Consider the following 24,100-nt stretch of genomic DNA (forward strand, 5'->3'; position numbering starts at 1 on the left):
TGTCTGAAGCTTTTGATGAAGAGAGACAGCTATCGGTTGTTAAGATGAAAGTAGCAGGACGAAAGCCACCAGGTACTTGCTCTGGTTTTCTTGTTGAATTTTACCAATGTTGAGCTTATTTTGTGAGTTTGAGAACTTGGGAGGTTGAATATTAAGTGAGTTGGGCTGTTAACAAAGTGTTTAACCAGCAATAGCCCTCATCACTTGACGACATGATGCTGCCTCACAAGAATTTCACCATGTTGCTTGTGAGAAGCATAGAAGATGGCATATGTTGTTTCTGTTGTCAAAATGGACCTTGCTGCATTTGTCACCTGATACTGCTTCATATCTTGCTGCAGCCCACATCAGCTCAGACCCCGAGAAGATTCCACCCCAGTTTTTCATTAGATTTGACTTTCAATTTTTATTTTCCTCTGGGGAGGGTGCAGCAAAGGCTCACCAGGATGTTGGCTTGTTTGGAGCATTTTATTTAAGAGGAGAAGTTGGATAAACTTGAATTGTTTAGACTGGAAAAACAAAGGCTGAGGGGTGATGTGATAAAGATGCATAGACAGAGTGGATTGTCAAGAGGACCCAGGTTCAGGGTGAGGGGGCGCAAGTTTAGGGGAGAAATGCAGGAAATGTTTTGAGAGGGTGATGGGTGCCTGAAATGCATGACAAGTGGAAGTGATGGAAGCAGGTATGATGGTAATGTTTAAGGTGTATCCTGGTAGACACATGAATGGGAATCAGACAGAGGGATAGAAATCGTGCATTGGCAATAAGTAGCGGGTCTAAATAAGGATTAGAATCCGTGCAGACTTGGTCAGCCAGAGGGTTTGTACCTGTGTTTTGTTGAGTTGTATAAAATCGGATTTTCTTTTTCTACATCTAAAGGTGAGAGTGCGAATATTGAATTGAAGTCCATGAGCATACAAGATGGCTGTGAACAACAGTGGGAAAATAATTTGGTGTGAGAAGTTTCGAATCAATGTGCAGTTGATTTCTTCAAATATGCAGGGAGCTTTTTTTAAAATCCTCTCTGAAGAGTATTTGATTTCACTCCAACTGATTTGTTTTTTAATGGTTGCTTTGGAATATTGTCTGCTCCAGGCTTCATATTTTCCAAAGGAACTATTTGTTGGAGACTGTTCAGAGAAGGCTAATTAAGGATAATTAAGACTTTGAGATTCCTGCAACAAGGCTTGCTTATATTTTATTTGACAAATGTGATTTAGATTGCATCATCTTAATAGGGACAGATAAAACTTTCTTGAAGAGCATTATTTAGGTTGGATTTGGAACAGAACAAGTAGATAGTTGATATAATTATGTTTACAGTAGTAAAGCAACAGATGAAGATTGCTTATGAAATAACATTCCTTTAAAGGTATTCTAGAGTTTTCTCAATTTTATCTTATTTATTTTCTTTTTTATCTTTTGGGATGATGGGGTCAGAAGAAATTAGGCAGAAGTTATAGAGTTAGCTGAAAAGCTGGATAAGTTGTATGTACTTCCTGATCATAGTTAATGTGTCAAAAGGCTACTGCATGTTTCATTTAAGTTTTATGGTACTGCTGCTTTTCAGCTGTTCCTGTTAAATAGAAAATATAGCAGAGTTAACCAAAACTCTGAACTACTTGTGTGTTTCAGGTTTGGCGCGGTGGCTGAATGGTTAGCACTGCCGTGTCACTGCACTGGGGACCCAGGTTCAATTCCAGCCAGTTTGTATGGGGTTTGCATGTTCTCCCCGTGTCTGTGTACGTTGTCTCTGGGTGCTCTAGTTTTCTTCCATGGTCCAAAGATATGCAGACAAGGTGGTTTGGCCATATTAGATTGCCCTTTGTGCGCAGGGGTATGTTGGTTTGGGAAATGCTGGTTTACAGGGATAGGGTTAGGGTGAGGGTCTGTGTGGACTCCAAGGCAAATGTCCTGCTTCAGCACTGTCTGGATTCTGTCATTTGCCTTGCTTTCATTTATCTTTTAGCACTTAACAAATAGAATTGGATTTTATTCCCAAGTGTAGGAATATAAATGCAGAGAAAAAGATGCAAAGTCGCCATTCTCTGGTGCTTCAAAAGCTGCCTTCAGATATGATTTGATGATTATTGAGAATCTTTGTGTGGTAAGGAAATTACTTGTAAGAATGCAATCATACTTGGATTAAACAACATATAAAACGTCTTTACATCTTTAAAGATGCTCTAACATTTTGTAAATAGTAACATCTCTGGCATTTGGTGTTAGCTGCCTGTTTTAGCTCTCGAACCAGGAGTGTTCTGAATAGTGTGACTCTTAGTGGGACTATACAGACGTTTTAAACATGACACAAGATGCTCGACTATAAATACATTTGTGTTCATGTTGAAAATAACCAGTCACTTGTTAGGTTAGCAACATGAGTTCATAGCAGAATCAAATAAATTAAGTTATTTTCTAAAGATGCCAGTGCTCAAAATGAGACAAGTGAAATTCTGACACCATCAGTTTTCTGTATCAATGGAATTTTGCTGAATTGAAAGATTGTATTCTTGAACTGTGGGAAATTCAAATTCTACTTCTTTGGAATACTGATCTTTTTCTCCCCAAAAATGATTTTAGGATTCAAATATTTTATTCAAAATAGTATATATATTTTAGGAATCCTATTTATTTTAGGATTCAGGAATGTGCTTTTACAAACCCTTTTTGTATACTGAACAATCCACAGACTCCAAACTGGGAGGGACTTAGCACATTAATTTTTATTTTATGTTGCCAACAACTGGATACATTATTCAATTATTTCGACTCCAATAGCTTGAAGACATCCACACCTCTTACAGTGCAGGAGATTGTATTCATGTGAGACCAGCATTGTAGGTCTGCTGAGAATATCTCCTTGAGAAAGAGAATCGGTAGTCAGTTGACATGCCTACCGGGTATTTGCAAATGACTGAAGAACAGCCACTGAGGCACAGATCTTCCAAAATGCAAAAAAGAGGTGCATACATTCAGTGAATCGGGATAAGGAAAATTTTAATGAGCCTCCAGTGTTGTGTTTTTCTGTTGTTCTTGACTGGAGATGCATTAAAGTGAGACTTGGATATGTATATTTGCTTGGCAGTTAACTAAACTAGCTCTGAAGCACAAAAATCAAAGACCTGCGGATGCTGGGAATCGGAAATATAAACTGAAATCGCTGGAAAAGTTCTGTAGGCAGAAAGCAGAGTTAAAACTTTGGGTCCAGTGACCTTTCTTGACAGATGCTGCTAGATCTGCTCAGTTTTTCCAGTAGTTTCTGTTTGTGTTTGTTTGTGTAGCTTGATAACAAGCACCTCTAACATCATTAGCCCTACAACTCCACTTGTGAGCTCTTGTGTTTCCCTGTTTATCACCAATCCAATACTAATGGATGTTCCTTCAATTGTAAACAGACTGAGCTTGGGAATTCCCTCCCTGCACTCTTAATATGAACATTACCAAATTGGGGATGGGGGGGGGGCGGGGAAATTAAGTGTCTTGAGATGCTTTTATCAATTTAAAGGCACCCTAAAAATAAGTCACTGCTTGGAGTGTCTCTGGAAAGATTGGCTAACATATGAGGGAGAACAGGTAACATGCTGTAAACTGTTGGATTTCAATAGTCACAGTTAGAACTATGTCATATTATTAGTTTCACCTTTGACGTCCTTTTCCCCTTCAAGAATTTTAGTGGTGCTTGTTGTGATGCTGACCCATCGGCCTTAAGGTGTGCCCTATGGTTCCTGATCCCCTTTTGCCTTGACCTTGCTCACTAGCTTTTCTGTCTATTTTGTGGCATGTTGATTTAGTGGTTTATTAGTGTAAGCTGTTTATTCATATTCTAATGTCTGACATGGCAAGAAGGTAGGGAAGCCATAGGGAGGTGAAAAGTAGTACATACAAAAGAGAACAGTGTATGACAAGTCAGGTGATGAAAGCAAAAGTCGAGCTTTGTTTGATAGTTAGTGCACTCGGTGCATTGTAAAAATAGTATTTCATATTCAGCCAAGAGCTCATACAAGTGATACCATTTTTAAATATCTTGTCAAAGACCCTGATATCCTCAGGATATTGGAAATGGGTTAATTATTTTCAAAAGTTAAAACTCAATGTGACATTAGACTGTTTTTCTTATTTTTTTAAAGGCAAAACCATGTGGTTAGTACATGTCTTTCTAAAGTCTCAATTATCCTTTGTGAGCATGTCTGATATCTATCTATCTCTCTGTCCGTCTGTCCATAATGCTACTATTTGAAGTTGTATCTAGAATATGGCCATGAGAATTTTGTCCAATGTTATAAGCTGCTCTTTATAAATCTGTTTCAGGTTGGGAAAGAGACAGTACAGACAACTGAAGATCAGGTCATGAAGAGAGATATGCCACCAGCTTTCATTAAGTGAGTGTTGAGTTACATACAAAAATAGACTTGTAATGAATTTCACTTGTACTGATCCTGATTTCACTCATCCTGATTTCACTTGTACTTAGCAATGTTCTTATTAATGCTTCTGTAATGATTAGAATTCTGGTGAATTCATTTCCTATACTGGGGAAAGGTTTTTCAACGTGTAATTTGTATTCAGGTTCATCTTCTTCCTAGCAACTCACTGCCCAAACTACCATCAACACCTTTTATGTTGTGCAGTTTAGTATGGCGAGCCGAATAGCTTGGCCTGATTCACTGTTTTGCCATCAACTGTTCACATTTATTTGTAGGTATGCTGAGCAATATATCGAACTGTATTTATGTTCACTCACTTATTTGCTGAAAGATGACCTGTTTTGTCCAAGCTTAAGTCTTGCCTTCAATCAGACAAATCTCAAGAATGCCAATTCAAGATAATCCAAGATGGAGGACAGGAAAACTTTTGGTGATAAGAGCTGCTCCTTTTTTTTTTTGGAATATTTCTGGTATTAAAGCTGATTTCCTCAAATTCCAGGCAGAGTAATTGCTGTTTTCTAAGCTGTTGCATTGTTTTTGAACTTTGGGGGGGAGAAAAACTTTCGGTGGGCGGCACGGTGGCCCAGTGGTTAGCACTGCTGCCTCACAGCGCCAGAGACCCGGGTTCAATTCCCGCCTCAGGCGACTGACTGTGTGGAGTTTGCACGTTCTCCCCGTGTCTGCGTGGGTTTCCTCCGGGTGCTCCGGTTTCCTCCCACAGTCCAAAGATGTGCAAGTCAGGTGAATTGGCCATACTAAAATTGCCCATAGTGTTAGGTAAGGGGTAAATGTAGGGATATGGGTGGGTTGCGCTTCGGCGGGTCGGTGTGGACTTGTTGGGCCGAAGGGCCTGTTCCCACACTGTAATGTAATCTAACAAAAAAGATGAAAACAATAGTACTTTCAAAAAGAGGAAGAGAGACCAAGGCAGAGACCACATGGTGTGTGTGTGTGTGTGTGTGTCAGTCAGTCAGAGAAACCTACACTGCTGTCTGACACAGCAGTGAATCTGCGCAGCTATTGACTTTGCTGTTTGAATTTGAGTATTTCTGGACATGGGAATACCTTGAAGAAAAATGAGCAATAGTGAAATTCGCAGCTGACCTTGAAACCTGTGTAGGAGAGCTCACAGCACAGGAGCAGATAATTGCATGGCTTTTAAATGTAACCTCACTGTCTTTTCTGAATAGTGAGTAGAGTGGGTTCTTTTTGGTTATGTTTTATTGATTGAAATTTAAAAAAATAAAACATAACTTTAACTTGCCCAACATTGACTGGAAATGCTATAACTCTAGTACATCGGATGGATCAGTTTTTGTCCAATGTGTACAGGAGGGTTTTCCTGACACAGTATGTTGAAGGACTGACGAGGGGAGGCCACAATGGATCTGGTAGCTTGGTAATGAACCAGGCCAGGTGTTTGATTTAGTTGTAGGTGAGCACTTTGGAGAGAGTGACCATCGTTCAGCTACGTTTATTTTAGCGATGGAAAGGGATAGGTACATGCTACAGGTCAAGAGTTATCAATGGGGCAAGGGCAATTATAATGCGATTAGGCAAGAATTAGGATGCATGGAATGGGGTAGCAAAATGCAGGGGATGCAGACAATGGAAATGTGGAGCTGGTTTAAGGAACAGGTATTGTGCATCCTTGATAGGTATGTCCCTGTCAGGCAGGGAGGAAATGATAAGGTAAGGGATCTGTGGCTTACTACAGAAATTGCATCTTTTGTTAAGCAGAAGAAGGAAGCTTATGTGTTGATGAGGCAAGATGGTTCAGATGAGGTGATAGAGAGTTACAGATCAGCTAGGAAGGATTTAAAGAGAGAATTAAGAAGAGCAAAGAGAGTACATGAGCAGTCTTTAGCAAATAGAATAAAGGAGAACCCTAAAGCTTTCTATAGGTATGTGAGGGATAAAAAAATAATTTAGGGTAGAAATAGGGCCAGTCAAAGACAGAAGTGGGAAGCTGAGTGTGGACCCTGTGGAGATCGGAGAGGTACTAAACGAACATTTCTCATCGGTTTTCATTCAGGAAAAGGAGAATATTGTAGAGAAGAATGAGGTACGAGATATTAAATTAGAAAGGATCAAGGTTAGTTACGAACAGATGTCATCAATCCTCGAAGGAGTAAAAGTAGACAAGTCCTCTGGGCCGATTGGGATTTATCCGAGGATTCTCTGGAAAGCTAGAGAGATGATAGCAGAGCCTTTGGCTTTGATATTTGAGTTGTCATTGTCTACAGGTTTAGTACCAGGTCTGGAGGATTGCAAATGTTGTGCCCGTGTACAAGAAGGACAGTAGAGATGACCCAGGTAATTATAGACCCGTAAGTCTTTCTTCTGTTGTAGAAAAGGTTTTGGAAAGGTTTGTAAGAGATAAGATTTATAATCATCTAGCAAGCAACAATTTGATTTCAGATAGTCAACATGGTTTTGGCAAGGGCAGGTCATGTCTCACAAACCTCATTGAGTTTTTTGAGAAGGTGACCAAGTATGTAGATGAGGGTAGGGCAATTGACATGGTATACATGGACGTCAGTAAAGCCTTTGATAAGGTTCCACATGGTAGGCTGTTGGAGAAAATGCAGAGACATGAGATTGAGGGTGATTTAGCAGTTTGGATTAGAAACTGGCTTTCTGAAAGAAGGCAGCAAGTGGTGGTTGATGGAAAATATTCAGCCTGGAGTCCGGTTACTAGTGGTGTTCCACAAGGATCTGTCTTGGGACCACTGACGTTTGTCATTTTTATAAATGACTTAAACGCAGGCATAGGTGAATGGATTAGTAAATTTGCAGATGACACTAAAGTTGGTGGAGTAGTGAACAGTTTGGAAGAATGTACAGGTTGCAGGGGAACTTGGATAAATTGCAGAATTGGGCTGAGAGGTGGCAAATGGAGTTCAATGCGGATAAACATGAGGTGATTCACTTTGGGAAGAATAACAGAAACGCAGAATACTGGATCAATGAAAAGATTCTTGGTAGTGCAGATGTGCAGAGAGATTTTGGAGCCCATGTATATAGATCCCTGAAAATTGCCACCCAGGTTGATAGTGCTGTTAAGAAGGCATACGATGTGTTAGGTTTCATTGGTAGGGGGATTGCGTTCCGGAGCCGCAATATCATGCTGCAACTATACAAAACGCTAGTGTGGCCACACTTGGAATATTATGTACACTTCTGGTCATCATATTTCGGGAAGGATGTGGCAGCATTGGAAAAGATGCAGAGGAGGTTTACCACTATGTTGCCTGGTCTGGATGGAAGGTCTTACCTAAGTCTCTCACCTTTCCTCATCTGTTCTCATTGGAAAGAAGGCGGCTAAAAGGGGATTTGTTAGAGACACACAAGATGATCAGAGGATTAGCTAGGGGAGACGGTGAAAGTCGTTTTCCTTGGATGATGATGTCAGCTTGTACGAGGGGCACAACTACAAATTTGAGGGGAGATAGAATTAAGACAGATGTCAGAGTAGGGTCTTCACTCAGTGGTAAGGATGTGGAATGCCCTACCTGCCAATGTGGTTAACACAGTCACATTAGGGAGATTTAAACAATCCTTGGATAAGCACATGGATGATGATGGGATCATGTAGGGGGACGAGCTGAGAGTAGTTCACAGGTTGGCGCAACATCGAGGGCTGAAAGGCCTGTTCTGTGCTGTATTGTTCTATGTACTAAGTCCTAACGAACCTATCCCAACAGTCACTGCGTCAGAGGTCAGATCAGCTTTCTTTCGTGTGAATCCAAGGAAAGTCCAGTGGCCCTAACTTCAGCGGTCACAAAGTGGTTTGAAAGGCTGCTCATAGCATTAATCAACTCCAGCCTCCCCAATACTCTTGATCCACTCCAATTTGCGTATCTGACCAACAGATCCACTTGCCCTTCTCTACTCCCTCGAGCCCTTGACACCAAGAACAGCCATGTAAGAATCCTACTCATTGACTACAGTTCAGCCTTCAACACGATTATCCCCTCGAGACTGATTATTAAACTTAGTGATCTCAGACTAAGCCCCACTCTTTGCAACTGGATCCTCAGTTTCCTGACCCACAGGTCACAATCAGTGAAGATTGGGAACAATATTTCATCCTCACTAACACTCAGCACTGGAGCCCCCTACTGTACTGATTATATTCCCATGACTGCGTCGCCAAGTACCAGACTAATGCCATTTACAAGTTCACTGATGACATCACCATTGTTGGTAGAATCACAGATGGCGACAAAACAGACTACAGATGGGAGATGGAAGACTTGGAAAAATGCTGCACAGAGAACAACCTAGTTCTCAAAGCCGGCAAAACCAAGGAACTCATTATTGACTTTCGGCGGGATGTTACTCATGCCCTCCCTACACATTAACAGCACAGTGGTGGAACGAGTGGAGAGTGTCAAGCTCCTGGGAGTGGTTATTCACAACAAGCTTTCTTAGACTCTTCATGTGAACACACTGGTTACAAAGGCCCAATAATGTTGTCTCTTCCTCAGGCAGCTGAGGAAATTTGGCATGATGGTGAACACTCTTGCCAACTTTCATAGGTGCACTTGAGGATCTGAAACTTACCTCTTGAACAAAGTTCTTGTGTAATGATTTTCTTTCACTGGAGACCACGGAGTAAAGAAGGGCATGTTATATACCACAATCCATGAAAATGAAGAACTATGGTATGCTGACGCTTTAGTATTCAGATTGTTTGAGGAAAATCTTGGATGATATTTAAAACAAGTGCTGACAGGTTCTCAGCTGTTGTACCTGTTCCTACTCCTAATTTTTTCTCATGGCTTTCTTTGTTTTGTGAAAATGGTGAGAACACAGCTCACAAAGCAAGTTTGTCCAATTATAAGCTACTGTTGCTTCAAAGGGCAACTCAATGAAAATGAAGTCCTGTTAAAATTTGCTAAAATCAACATTCTGTACCAGGTTGGTGTCAGAGTGGGTGTGGAGTTTGTGGTTTGCTTGGTGTCTGAATGCATTTAATGCTCTGGTGTCACCACTTGAGAGCTCCACAAAATATTTGATTTTTATCATCAGTAGTAATATACTGATCATAAGTTTCTGACTTCTGGAGTTCTTGCTGATTATTTCAAAATACATCGTAAGATGGTCACAAAAGGAGTTAAAATACATGGGGAGCAAATAGCAGAGAGAAAAGGCTATCTTGCAGTGAAGCAACCAGCATTTGTTACATTTGTTCAAAATTATCTATAAATAACACTTGTCCATATGTATCATCTTTTCAAACTTCATGATATCCATTTAGTTCAGTAAACCTTGGAGTGAACAAGTTAGCAATATGTCATCCAAAAGCTTCCGGTTTGTCTTCAGTGTTGTTGTTGTCGTCGTCGTCGTCATTACTGTTACCTTTGCACTATATACAGGTTTTGGGATTCATTCTGTTCATCTCTGAAGAAATCCACTAATGTATTTCGAAGTGAATTGAACACTTATCCTAATTTACTGATTTATCATTCATAGGGTTGAAAATGCCTGCACTAAATTGATCCAGGCTGCACAGATGCTGAAGGACAATCCATATGCTGTACCTGCACGTGATTACCTCATTGATGGTTCCAGAGGTATTCTTTCTGGAACTTCAGACTTACTGTTGACATTTGATGAAGCGGAGGTATTCTTTTATGACAATTTATTCCTCTTTGTTTGGGCAAAATGTTTCTGACCTTAGATTGCATCTGTCTGTCTGTTAGTATGCCACAAGTTGATGTGTTGTGTGTAAATTAAACAAGTTAATTTTGTACCAATTAATTTTACCTCCCAGGTTCGTAAAATCATCCGTGTCTGCAAAGGTATCTTGGAATATCTCACAGTAGCAGAAGTGGTCGAAACTATGGAGGATTTGGTGACCTACACCAAAAATTTGGGTCCAGGTTAGGAACTGGGTTTACTTGAAGTTCAAGTTATTACTAAAGCAACAGTTGAAAATTAAATTGCTTGAAGCCAAACTTTGAAAGATGTCCTAGTTTGTGAAGCTAAACTTGTTACTTGGAGCATAAGCTTATGTTCCAAAAAGAAAAACATTCAAATTATGACCAATTTACAATTGATAACATTTGTAACCAGATACATCGATGTGTCTGATGGATGAAGGTTGAATGAGAACTAACTAGCAGCTGCATTAGTAGGTCTGGAATGTTGGAAATGTAACTCCAAAATTTATGTTTTAATCCAACTGAAGTTCATATTGTGCATTGGACCATTTATGTATATCAGAATTTAAAGCGTGGGCAGCGTTGGCATGACTTGCATTTCTGTTCTAATGTGCTGCAATTATTGATTTTATTTTTCCTTCTTTCTTTCCTGTGCCCCCAATTAGGAATGACTAAAATGGCTAAGATGATAGATGAAAGACAACAGGAATTGACCCATCAAGAGCACAGGGTTATGCTGGTAAATTCCATGAACACAGTGAAAGAACTTCTTCCTGTACTGATTTCAGGTACTTCTGAAAATAGCCAAACTTCTGGATGGGGGGGGGATCCATCAGTATGTTTCAACAATGAAAATACCAACCAGCTGTGATGTTTTTTCTTTTCCCACCCCTCCTTCTGTACCCTTCAATCTTGATTACAGGTCATCATTCAAACACGTTGATACGTTGGTGACTTGATATGTTTTTATTCAAATCAGATAAATCTCCTGTTGCTTAAAATCTTCAGCATAATATTACATCTCTGACTTGATGGCTGAACTTTATTTTCAGTTCCTTTCTCTTGGCATGCAGATTTGAATTGATTTCTGTTCAAGCATTACACCAATTTCATTTTATTTTTGTGAAGGTGTGTTAATGCTTTTTGCATAATCAGTACTGTGTTGAAAGTTGAGAAGGAATAAATTACTCAAAAAATATACTGCCAAGAAACTCAGTTGTTGGAAATAAATGGTACTTTGATACAGATGGCCTGAAAGTAAACTCCAGAAGGGCTTAAAATAGTTGTTTAAAAATATTAAGGGTATGAAAAATAACTGGCTAGTATTTTGGACTGGGACTGTTTTGGAACATTGTAAAACAGCAACCTGATTTTTTTTTTCCAAACACTAACAACTTTCTGGGTCTTTCTGATATTAACTGATGTGAATTATAGCTGTGGCTACTATAAAACTGATGAATTTGCAGTTGAAATTCAGGCTTTAGTTAACTGCTGGATATATTGTGGGGTAGAGAATATCCTCAAGTGTTTGGTCATGGACCAATGTGCTATGTTTACAAAAGAAAGCTCCTTTTAATTTTCTAGCTATTAAGATTTTTGTGACGACAAAGCAGTTCAAAAGCCAAGGAGTGGAAGAAGCTCTCAAGAACCGTAATTTCACTGTGGAAAAGATGAGTACCGAAATCAATGAAATCATTCGTGTTCTGCAGCTAACATCTTGGGATGAAGATGCTTGGGCTAGCAAGGTATATCTGAGAATTTCAGTAAATTACAATAAAATTGTTTTAGTGGTAAAGCTTTCATTTTACTTGTCTTTTGAAATATAATAAAATGTACAATTTCCCTAACAGTTTTTGAATAATTTTGATACACGTGTGTCTGCAGTGTGCGATCTTACTGTGACAGCTTTTTTCTTTTCATTTTTCACTGTCTTCAATTCTTGATTCTTGGTTTAGTATCAAGACTCTTTGAAATAAATGAAAATGAACAAAAACATTGAGCTACAGTAAATAGGACATTTGAGTCTTGTTTGTTTGACATGTTGAGATATTAGTGAAATTGGGATTCAGTTTATTTTTGTCTTAAATTATCATAGAATACATTAATTGATATGGGTTGGAGTAAAATAACACCTGCATACTACTGTATAATAGAATTATGTTGTTCAGTTCCTGCATATGACTGTGTGTGTTTCACTACAAAAAATGGCTGTCTTAAGACCGGAGAGTACATGCACTTTGTTCTGTTATGTCTATCAACTGACCTAAAACCCCTGAATCACAACATATGTAAATGTGAATTTGATGAATACCAGATATCCTGGCTATGTTTTAATATTTTTGGTCAGTGATATTCAAGCTACAAACAAAAGAAAATTTTTCATGATGAACTAGCTGCATTTTTGTGGTCAAAACATTATCTGTTTAGAACCTTTTCTTTTGCTTTTTTTTTCCTTTTGGGATCATTACAAGCATCTTATTTTTACTTTCTTCCTTGTTTCATCTTCATTCTTCCTTATAGAAGGTAAGCTCATTTGTTTTGTTTTTCTCGTTTTCTGCTGAAGCATGTTCTGAATGAATGCTCTTTATTGCCTTACTGCCTTGGTGTGTGGTGCAATTTGCTTCAAATAATGTCATGGCTAGCACATGCTGGATACAGTTCTTGAAATTCAACTTGCGGTTAGGTTATGTGCTTGGGACATTTTTACCACCAATGTTTCATGGTTTGACAATGCCTGTTAAAACTCTTAATCCAAATCAGATGATAGCATGATCGCTGCAATATCTTCTGACAAAGCTCTCTGCCAATAAAACTGAGAGGTCGAGTGGCTAGCAGGGGTGGGAAGGTAATACATCACTTCCATGAGGATCAGTCATACACTTCAGTATCTTAAAAAATATTTTCAGTACTTAAATTGAATTACTTCTGTGATGAATTAGGTCCTCTGGCTCATTGGTGAATGTACAACCTTGCAAGGTGTTGAACCACAACAAACCAGTAATGCCTTTTGTTTCTGAGCTTGTGGATGTGAACAAAGAATTCCTCTATAAAGTGCTGCCTTCAATATAATTATAGTGCAGAAACAGGCCATTTGGCACTTTGAGCTGTGCCAGCATTTTGGTAGAGATGTTCAGTTAGTTTTGTCCCTAATATCTGCTCATAATCACACAAATATTTTCGCTTTATCAATTATCCACTTCCATTTTGGATATTGTTGAATCTGCTGTTTCCTTTATAGGCAATGCTATCTCAATCATGATTCTTAGGAGGTTTTTTCCCCCTCCGACTTTGCTTTTTCTTTGACAATAATCTGTTTCCTCTGGTGACCAAGGATACAGAGTGCCAATCTCTTAAGTACCTACTTTTTATCTGTGTTTATTGAGTTCTATTTCTACACGCTTTCCTCTTTGACAGTAACACGGGCAGCTTCCTGTTGTTTGATGTGCATCATATATCCATTCTCAGCCATTCAAATTGGCTCCACAAGAAGGCGGCCTCCTTTCTCATCACTTCTCACACTTTCTTGGACCAACCTTTTGCTATTTGTTTATATTTATTTGAACTGTTCTTATTAGGGAGTACAATTAATCCGTGATATGATTGTGCTGAGTTGGATTTGTTTTGTGCCTTTGGTACAATCATTGTACCAATCTTTCTACTGAAATATACATCTCTGAAAAGCAAAGCTGAGAGAAGTAAGTTTACATAAAAGGCAACAACAGTGATAGAAGCTAGAAGCAAATGGTTTATTTTTACTGCTTTATTCATGGGTTGTAACAGATGTCAAACTTAAAATAGTTTTTTACTGCACTGATGAGCTTGCACAGTTAATGTGTGGCTCTTCTACAGAATAGAACTTTACCACTATCATTAAGGAAGATACAACATCAATACCTACATCATCAATTTTATGCTTTGACCAGGCACATGTTTGAAAACCAGAATATAGACACTGAGTACATTGAATTGTGCACAAATTCTTGTAGAACAACTCAAGGATGTGTAGGTTAGGTGCATTGGTCATGCTAAATTACTTGCAGTGATTATGGCCACACAGTTTAGATGGATTATCTATGGTAAATGTGGGGTTGGAAGGATAGGATAGGAGGTTGTATCTGGGTAGATGCTCTTCGGACGGTTGGTGCAAGCTCAATGGGTGAATTGGTTTCTTTCTACACTGTAGATTCTATGAATGCCACATGTCTTTCTCCATTAGGTGGTTCAGATCGTCACTCAATTCAGTGACCTCTCTTGCTTCCCCACCTCTTACGAGTAACCCTTGCTGTTCAATTATTTACTTACGCTTCAACCGTCACACTAAATTTATTGCTAATGACAAGTACTTAACATTAGTGTAGAAAACACAGATAAAAACACTTCGTTTGTAATGTAACAGTGAGTGTATGTTTCTAACACACAAGTTCTAATACACATATAATTATGCAATTTTTAAACCAGCTTTTCTCCTGTCTGTATAAAAGACATGAGTGATTTGACTATTGATTTTAATGGTTGGTGCAATCTTCCAATTATTCCTGAATCAATTACACTTGTAGAAAGCTCTTTAAGTTCAAAATTATTTGTAATAAGTATTTTTAATAAGACTTAGATAAACTATGGTTTTGTTCCTTTATGTTTGCAATTGCTCATCCAGCGTGCCACATTAGGTTTGCTTGCTGCAGCTTCCCACTTTGTTAATGTTCTTTGAAAACTGCATATTAGAACTAGTGTAAAAGTAACAGCAGTTTCTGTTTTTGAAAATTATACTTAGCTTTTTAAAAATGATAATTTGCTTATCTTAAACTCCAGGGAAACAGTTTGCTTTGATCTCTACAGGTAGTTCTTCATCAACACAAGGGTTGCATTCTTGTGCACCCCACATTATAGAAGTATCATGTTTTAGAAACAGTGCTTTAAGTGTTGGCGATGTAATTGTGCTACAGCCAGCATGTTTTAAAAGTTTTGAACTTTAGAAACAGTGTCCCCAGTTTGTCAATCGTGGTTCAGCCAACTCACATTAACGAAAAGTGCGTTATAGCAGAATGACCTGTACTTGACGATTTTAATTCTTGCATCACTGTACATAAAGTGGCCTGGATATTGTTTTTCTGGCAAGCGGTCAAGAAATAGTTTTTGTTCCACACTGATCCTCTGAATACATTAACTTCATTTTGAATACTAAATTAACACTAAATGATCTTTTGTCATCTTAGATAATTCTTTCTTCTCAAAACCTTTGAGTTAAATTAAGTTTCAATTTTTTATTATGTAACTGAGAATTTATTAATATCCACTTAAATTAAGAAAACTTAATTTTGTCAGAAATATAGGTATCTTGACCATCGTATTGTAACGTTTGTTTGTTTGTTGAGTCATATCTTAATATCAGTCTCTCAGTGTGGTCAGCTTGTATAATTGTTCATCGCATCAAAATAATGCTCCCAATAGAAATGTAGTTTTTAGGTAAAATTATTTGTGATACTGAATGAATTTTGAGATTTTCTTCAAGACTTAGAGAAGTCAACAGCGTGGAAATAGGCCCTTTGGCCCAGCCTGCCTGTGCTGCCCAGTTTTTTCATAATTTAAACTAGTCCCATTTGCCTGCATTTGTTCCATATACCTCCATACATATCATATCCATGTGCCTGTCTAAATCTTTCTAAGATGACAAAATTGTACTCTCTTCCACCACTTCCTCTGGCAGCCTGTTCCAGACACTCACTACCTTGTGTGTGAAAACAATTGCCCCTTGCACTCTTTATGTATCTCTACTCTCGCCTTAAGCCTGTGCCCTCTAGTTTTAGTTTGTCCTACCATGGGCAAAAGCTGTTGGCTATCTACCTTAGCTCAGCCTCTCGTGATTTTATATACCCTTTTCACAAGGTCACCCCTCATTATCCTGCATTCCAGGGGAAAAAAGTTCCAGGCTTTCCAACCTCTCGTTATAACTCAAACCATTCAATCCAAATTGCATCCGAAATAATTTTTTTTTGTTCTAATTTAGTCATATTCTTTCTGTGGTACGGTGATCAGGACTGAACCAAATCTAACTTGGGACAATTAACCATATAGATTGCAGCTGATTAGTTAAATTTTTGTTTGAAACAATTTATGCTGTACCGAACATTTCCATTAAGTTTTAAATGAAGGTTGTGAAAAGCACAAAAATTTGATCCCATTTCTTTAGATATTTTATTGAATATTAATCAATTTCCTTTCTATTTCTGCTCCATGCCACTTTCCCTTAGCTTATGTATAGTCCCAGAAACAGTAAATTCAATATTGTTGCTTCTCATTGTACCAAGTGCTTCTTTGGAAATTGCTTACTTTTTTCAGATTGTCATATCATGTCAAATTTGATGACTGGCTAATGAGTGCACATCTACTGTTGGTAGGAGAATCTGCCATTTTATACCACATTTAATCAAGGCATCAAGTTTGTTCCAGCAGTTCTGCCAACCTTTTCTGTCAAGCCTGAATTTGAATTAATATTTTGTCGATAACAGCAAAGCATAGTAAACACTACACAGTTTGTATGTTGACATCAGTATAAAGGTATTATTTTGGCTATTTGGCTTTCCGAATGCTTTTCCTGGTTTTATTGCTGTTGCACATGTTATGCATTAATTAAAAAAGATGAGCACTGCTTGTATGTCACAGCATAAGTTTGGTTGTGATGTTTTCTTGGGCTCCACTTAACCAAAGTTTGGCAACTATTTAATCACATTTTAGAGATTTGTACAAATGTGCTTTATCATATTCATAATTGCTAAGTATTATGCTGTGCTAAATAATGAGATGAAAACAAGTTGGCAAGTTATAATATTTTAACACACCAACAATATGTAAGTCTATATATTGTTGTAACTTTTGGTGTGATTAATGATCTTAGAAGATATCAGGTGAGATCAAAAGCTTTTGCAAACCAAGCTATGAGGAAAATAAGTTAACTTAGTCGGAAAGATTATTGGATTTTGTTTTGAACTTTTAAGTTGACTGATTTCTCCTATCCTGTAAACCTTGTTTATGAAGAGTTGTCCAGTTTACTAAAACTTCCATTGAATTATGTTATGAGGAATTTGAGAGTTGAGGCAATACAGTGAACTTTGGATGTTAGAATTCGTGGATGTGTATAATGTGTGGACACAATTCAAGTTGGTACATGTATTAACTGGGTTATGATATTTCTTTACTCCTATAGGACACCACTAAGGTGCGCTTAGTTGATGCAATACTTATAATGTCCTTTGTTCAGTATGCAAGGGGTGGCATGATGGTTCAGTGGTTAGCACTCCTTTCTCATTTCCCGGATCCTGGGTTCAATTCCAGCCTTGGGTGACTGTTTTTGTGGAGTTCACATGTTATTCCTGTGCCTGTGTCTGGTTCTGCTAGGTTTTCTTGCAAAGCCCAAAAATGTGCAGGTTGGGTGAATTGCCAATGCTAAATTGCCCTGCAGTAACCATGGAGGTGCAGGCTAAATAGATTACTCATGGGGTTGCTGAGTCAGAATTGGGGGCTGGTTTTGTGGGATGCTGTTCGGAGGGTCCCTGGAGACTTTAGCAGAATGGCCTCTTTCTGCACTGTGGAATTCTAAAATAAATACTGGATTAAATGAAATATGTTCATTAAGGTGTTTCACAATATAGATTAGCAGTACTGAGGGGATTTTGAAGTCTTCTAGGATGTGAGCAATGTGATGAGTACAGGATTTTATACTTGAAAGCATATGGGTAACTGAGCTAAGAATATGTGGAAGGTAATGCGGCAAGCCAGTAGAATTAGTGTCCAAGATGGCGCTGACAAAACTGATCCTTCAGTTATTGAACCAAGAGGAGGGTCTTTGGATTGATTTGGAGAGATGGGTCTATAGGTCAGCCCTCTCAATCAGTGCAGCTACCTTTGTTTGCTAACAGCACCACAATGTAACAACTTTAACCCTGGGACAAAAGGAAATTAAAGTTGTGGCCTCACTATTTTGCTTGAGGGAGCAAGTGTGATGTATAGTTTGTGAGAGGTACTGGATAGTGCTTCAGAAATGGAGATGCAAGGTAGCATTGAGGGTAGAATGTGTAGTATTCAAAGTCTCTAGTGTTCTAATGAGGCAATCAGCAATGGTTAGAGTTCCAAAGGTTTTTGTTGATGACTGACCAAGGTACTTTTGCCCATCTGTGGGGAGGGAGGTTAGAAGTTGCATTGCTTTTTATATAAGGAGTGGTCGAAGAGTTGACTGTGGTTGATTAGCAATTCTTTAGATAAATTGCGTAGATTAGTGATAATATGTAGACGCAAACTCATTGATGTTAAGTTTTTTTTTGATGTCATGGAAAGAAATGAGGAGAAAACTGGAACAGATGATATGCTCAGCAAGCATTGTCTGAGGATGGGAAGTTGAATATTATGCTGGATTAAGGATTGATTCCAGGAGCAGAAGTGGGTCTTATGGACCTGGGGCTTGGTTTTGGTGCACTGGGGACTGTCTCAGTCTAACATTTCGTAAACACTAAATCAGACTGAAAGTGCAAGTATTTATAATATGTTTCAACACAAATTTCTGACTCTGCCGATACTGATCAGTAAATGATTGAAGGGAAAAGAGAAAGGGACAACAACTGTGGTAGTGTGAAAAAGAGAGAAAAATCAATAGTTAGAATATCAACACACTAACTCATTTGGGTGGACAGGTTGTCATCTTTCAACTCGATAAAGAAAACTGTATTGAACTGTTGGGTTAAGGTGATTTAAACTGCTAGGAGGCAGTGATTGGGCCAGTTGGAGGGCAGGAGATGTGTAGAGGAGAAAGTGAGGTCTGCAGATGCTGGAGATCAAAGTTGAAACTTTATTGCTGGAACAGCACAGCAGGTCAGGCAGCATCCAGGGAACAGGAGATTCGACGTTTCGGGCACAGGCCCTTCTTCCTGAAGAAGGGCCTGTGCCCGAAACGTCGAATCTCCTGTTCCCTGGATGCTGCCTGACCTGCTGTGCTGTTCCAGCAATAAAGTTTCAACAAAGGAGATGTGTAACCAATTACTGAATCAGGAACTAGGGGTTGCCAGGGATGGTTTGAGATATCGAAGCTGTCTGACCCTTTTGATCAACTGCAGTAATTTTGTAATGAGGTGTAAAGAGTGATTTTATATATGTGGTAGAAATGTGTTTCCTTTTGCACAAATTTATTTTAGGAAATCGATTGGACAATTAGTTGTGTAGTCACAGTTTATTCTCAGACATGTCCACTTTATAATATTGTGACCGTCTCCTGCTGATGAAATATTTCCTCATCTATGAAGGATTATTGGACTGATTTCCTTCCCTTCTGTATTCTGCGTTAATTTCCAGGATTTTTAAACTGATATTTTGTAGTACTCTAAGTAATTTTCGTTGGTGATAGGCTGTTCCAGTGCCCTGTTTGTCATGGATTTGTTTCAACAGATGAAACCAAATGCATTGTGAAATGAAATATTGAGACGTTTGTGTGTTATCAGTTATTTGCAGCATTTTCAAATTTTTTTTTGCTTAGAACATGGCTTTACAGGAGGTGCTTGAAGCTGAAATTCTGTTTGTTGTCAAAATAGCCATGACTGTACTACATGTGTAGAGTTGGGACTGCTGTTGATTTTTAGTAAGCTCATAAAATTCATGAGAAAGTGTGATGAATATAGTAGGTACCTATCCTTTCAGCAAAATAAAGTGTGCAGATAACTGTGCTTTCTGTAGTCTGATTGTGATTATATGGCTTGTACAGTGTGCAGTGGAAGAATCCCTCAATTTTTAGTAAAGATAAAGCCATAACAGAATTTAAGTATTAGTTTGATGTTAGCCATTTTTGTTCAATTCTGCATTTAATGGTTTATAATTTCCATAATAAACAACTATTATTTCAAAACTTGCTACAGCATGAATATTTGGATTCCATTCAGTTATACAGGATATTATTCCAACAGTGGTCTAATTATTGCGTGCAATTCTGGTTTCCTTCCTATTGGAAAGATGTTGTGAACCAGGAAAGAGTTCGGAAAAGATTTACCAGGGTTGGAGGATTTGAGCTATGGGGAGAGGCTGAACAGGCTGGGGCAGTTTTCCTTGGAGCATCGGAGGCTGACCTTATAGAGATTTACAAAATTATGAGGGGCATGGATAGGGTAAATAGACAAAAGTTTATTCACTCGGTTGGGGGGAGTCCAGAACTAGAGGGCAGAGGTTTCATGTGAGAGGGGAAAGATATAAAAGGGACCTCAGGGGCAACTTTTTAATTCAAAGGGTGGTATGTGTATGGAATGAGCTGCCAGAGGAAGTGGTGGAGGCTGATACAATTGCAACAGTTAAGAGGCATTTGGATGGGTATGTGAATAGGAAGGGTTTGGAGGGCTATGGGCTGGGTGCTGGCAGATGGGACTAGATTAGAACATAGAACATAGAAGAATACAGCGCAGTACAGGCCCTTTGGCCCTCGATGTTACGCCGATCCAAGCCCACCTAACCTATACTAACCCACTATCCTCCATATACCTATCCAATGCCCGCTTAAATGCCCATAAAGAGGGAGAGTCCACCACTGCTACTGGCAGGGCATTCCATGAACTTACGACTCGCTGAGTGAAGAACCTACCCCTAACTTCAATCCTATATCTACCCCCCCTTAGTTTAAAGCTATGCCCCCTTGTAATACCCGACTCCATACGCGGGAAAAGGTTCACACTGTCAACCCTATCTAACCCCCTAATCATCTTGTACACCTCAATCAAGTCACCCCTAAACCTTCTTTTCTCTAATGAAAACAGCCCCAAGTGTCTCAGTCTTTCCTCATACGATCTTCCTTCCATACCAGGCAACATCCTGGTAAACCTCCTCTGCACCCGTTCCAGTGCCTCCACATCCTTCCTATAGTATGGCGACCAAAACTGCACACAATATTCCAGATGCGGCCGCACCAGAGTCTTATACAACTGCATCATGACCTCAGGACTCCGGAACTCAATTCCTCTACCAATAAAAGCCAGTACGCCATATGCCTTCCTCACCGCACTATTTACCTGGGTGGCAACTTTCAGAGATCTGTGTACATGGACACCAAGATCCCTCTGCTCATCCACACTACCAAGTATCCGACCATTAGCCCAGTACCCCATCTTTTTGTTATTCTTCCCAAAGTGAATCACCTCGCACTTAGCTACATTGAATTCCATTTGCCACCTTTCTGCCCAGCTCTGCAGCTTCTCTATATCCTGCTGTAACCTGCCACATCCTTCCTCACTGTCAACAACTCCTCCGAGTGGGTTGGGATATCTGGTTGGCATGGACGAGTTGGACCGAAGGGTCTGTTTTCGTGCTGTACATCTCTATGACTCCATAAATAAAAATGCTTAGCAAGTATTTAAAAGAAAACCATTTAACTAGCTAGAAAAATTTCTATCAAATTCAAGATGTGTGATTACTTATTTTGTCTTTCTTGCGAGAATACTGAAGACCAAATTTTGTCATATAGAATTGAATAGGTATTTTTCTTTGGTATTTAGCCATTAAACTGTCTGATAACTTTTGTTTTTTTCCAATAGGATACAGAAACTATGAGAAGAGCTTTAGCTATGATTGACTCAAAGATGGACCAGGCCAAGAGCTGGCTAAGTGATCCTAATGCACCTCCAGGTAATAACTAAGTTTTTATGTTAGCATTGCTACTGAGCTAAAATGTGAAGTTAAATTTCAAGTTCCTCACCTAGTTGTCTGAAATGTTCAGATAGTGTTCTTTTCTTTCAGAAATTTATGATGTTGGTCTTTTGCTCGAAGTTCAACTAATCTGGTGCTTGTTTTAGGTGATGCTGGGGAGCAGGCTATCAAACAAATACTGGATGAAGCTGGCAAAGTTGGAGAACTTTGTGCAGGCAAAGAACGAAGGGAAATTCTAGGCACTACGAAAGCTTTAGGCCAGTTGACTGACCAAGTATCTGAACTCCGAGCCAGGTAACTTTTTTTTTGTTTTTTTAAACGTTACCTTATTTCTTGTAGAATTCGATGCATTTTTAGTGCAGAGATACTGTGATCATGAAATACCAGATAATTCATGTCAAAATTTTGAGTTTATGCTTTACATAATTCTGGTGACAATGTATTCAGCCATGATGGGGCTTTTAAGGTGCACTGGTAGTGTCTCTACCTCTGAGCTAGGGGGCCTTAGTTCAAAGCCCACTTATTGCACTTGTGTATCGCAACAATTCTGAATGGATTGATTAGAAAATATCTATCATTAGCCATGAATGGAGCCCATTAGAGCAAAGTTAATTATGAAGTTGTGTTTGGACCATAAGAAAGGAGTAGGCCAATTAGCTTGAGCTGAATTCACCAATCAGTGAGATTAATTGATCAATCTTTGAGTTGACTCCATAACCCTTCCCCAAATCTGTTAATACCAATTTTGTTTATAAATTTACTCTATCTCATATTTGAAGTTAGCATTTGACTGAACTTTAATTGTATTCAGAAAAGAGTTCCAAACTTCCGTTAGCCTTTGTGCGTAGAAGTATTTCATGACCACTCCTGAAAGGCATGACTCCAACATTGGAAGAAGCCAGAAGTTCATGACTCCACAACCAACCAAAACTGTTTCCCTCCATCTACTCTGAGGTTCTCGTAGTATCTTGATTAATCTATTCTTTCTATTGATGCAGCATAACTTGACTGACTTTATTTTTCTTAATTTTATTCATTCATAATATGTAGGTGTCACTGGCCAGCCCAGCATTTGGTTCCCATCCAAAACTGATGAGTGTAGTTAAGAGTCAGTCATGTAGTTTAAGATCTGGAGTCACATGTAGGCTAGACTCAGTAAGAATTGCATTTTTCGTTTCCTAAAAGGTATCGGTGAATCAGATTCATGTACTACAATCATCATCATCAGTGGTCACCATTAGACCATATTTTTAATTACAAGTTTTTGTTGAATTCAAAATTCAGCATTTGCCATGATTGGATTCAAATGCATATCTGCAGAATCATAGGTTAGTGTTCTAGGTTACTAGTCCAGTGACATTAGCACTACACCACCACATCTCCAATTGTTGATCATTTATAAAGACAGACATTTCATTCACCTTTTGGATTATCTTTTGTACTCCTAACATATTTTAATGATCTGTGTACAAGGAACCTCTATAGGTCTCTTTCGGCTTCTCCGTTTACTACTATCACACATTTGGCTCTGCTTAAAATATGTTGTTAGTTTCTGTAGTATATACCTGCATGTACAAATAAAAGTGAAATGGTGCTAATACTATTTTTTTTTAATGAATAGAGGTCAAGGGGCTACACCTATTGCCATGCAAAAAGCACAGCAAGTATCCCAAGGACTCGATATGTTAACAGCCAAGGTGGAGAATGCAGCCAGGAAGCTGGAGGCAATGACTAATTCAAAACAGGCTATTGCCAAAAAAATAGATGCTGCTCAGGTAACCTCAAAATAATTTTGAGGAAATGTTTCATCAGAGAGGAGTTCTTCAAAGCTTTTTGCTAGAATCTCGCCTTAATAGATTCATACTTTGAATTTACTTTTCTGCTATATGAGAATCTTGTTTCCAGTGCTTCTTTGGAGTTTGTGGGATCTCTTAGAAAATAGAAGCATCATTCTTGGGACAAAAACAGGTGAGCTGGATAAATACAAAGTCTGGCAATATGTAGAGAGAAAAACGCTTAACATTTCAAGTCCAGTGACCCTTCGTCAGAACTAAAAAAGCTGGAAAAAGTTATTGATTTATTGTTGTCACCTGTACAGAGGTACAGACAAAAGTGTTGTTTCATGTGCTATAAGGATTGATTGAAAGTATGTTAGGGTAGTAGAACAGCCGCAGAAAGACAGACCAGAATTCACATTTGAGAGGTCCTTTAAAAGTCTGAGAACCGGAAAGAAGCTGTTCTTGAATCTACTTGCATATGTATTCCAACTTTTGTATTTTCTGCCTGAAGGGAGAAGTTGGAAGAGAGTATAACTGGGGTGGGATGGTCTTGAATTAT

The 24,100-nt window shown here is 38.7% G+C and overlaps 1 protein-coding gene across 2 annotated transcripts in view; it reads left to right on the forward strand.

The window, feature by feature from the left end:
- The window catches only part of LOC122541727 (vinculin), a 120,556-nt gene that overhangs the window by 46,231 nt on the left and 50,225 nt on the right, over positions 1-24,100 (forward strand). For both annotated transcript variants that reach the window (XM_087982277.1, XM_087982276.1), the window contains exons 2-9: positions 4,312-4,382; positions 9,909-10,059; positions 10,210-10,318; positions 10,765-10,887; positions 11,684-11,844; positions 21,652-21,742; positions 21,910-22,057; positions 23,385-23,538. In XM_087982277.1, coding sequence (XP_087838403.1) covers positions 4,312-4,382; positions 9,909-10,059; positions 10,210-10,318; positions 10,765-10,887; positions 11,684-11,844; positions 21,652-21,742; positions 21,910-22,057; positions 23,385-23,538 — 1,008 coding nt within the window. The remainder of the gene's footprint in view (positions 1-4,311; positions 4,383-9,908; positions 10,060-10,209; positions 10,319-10,764; positions 10,888-11,683; positions 11,845-21,651; positions 21,743-21,909; positions 22,058-23,384; positions 23,539-24,100) is intronic.

This window comes from Chiloscyllium plagiosum, unplaced genomic scaffold (assembly GCF_037043375.1).
Source record: "Chiloscyllium plagiosum isolate Xiang-an unplaced genomic scaffold, Cpla_swu_hap1 HiC_scaffold_43, whole genome shotgun sequence".
Taxonomy (NCBI): domain Eukaryota; kingdom Metazoa; phylum Chordata; class Chondrichthyes; order Orectolobiformes; family Hemiscylliidae; genus Chiloscyllium; species Chiloscyllium plagiosum.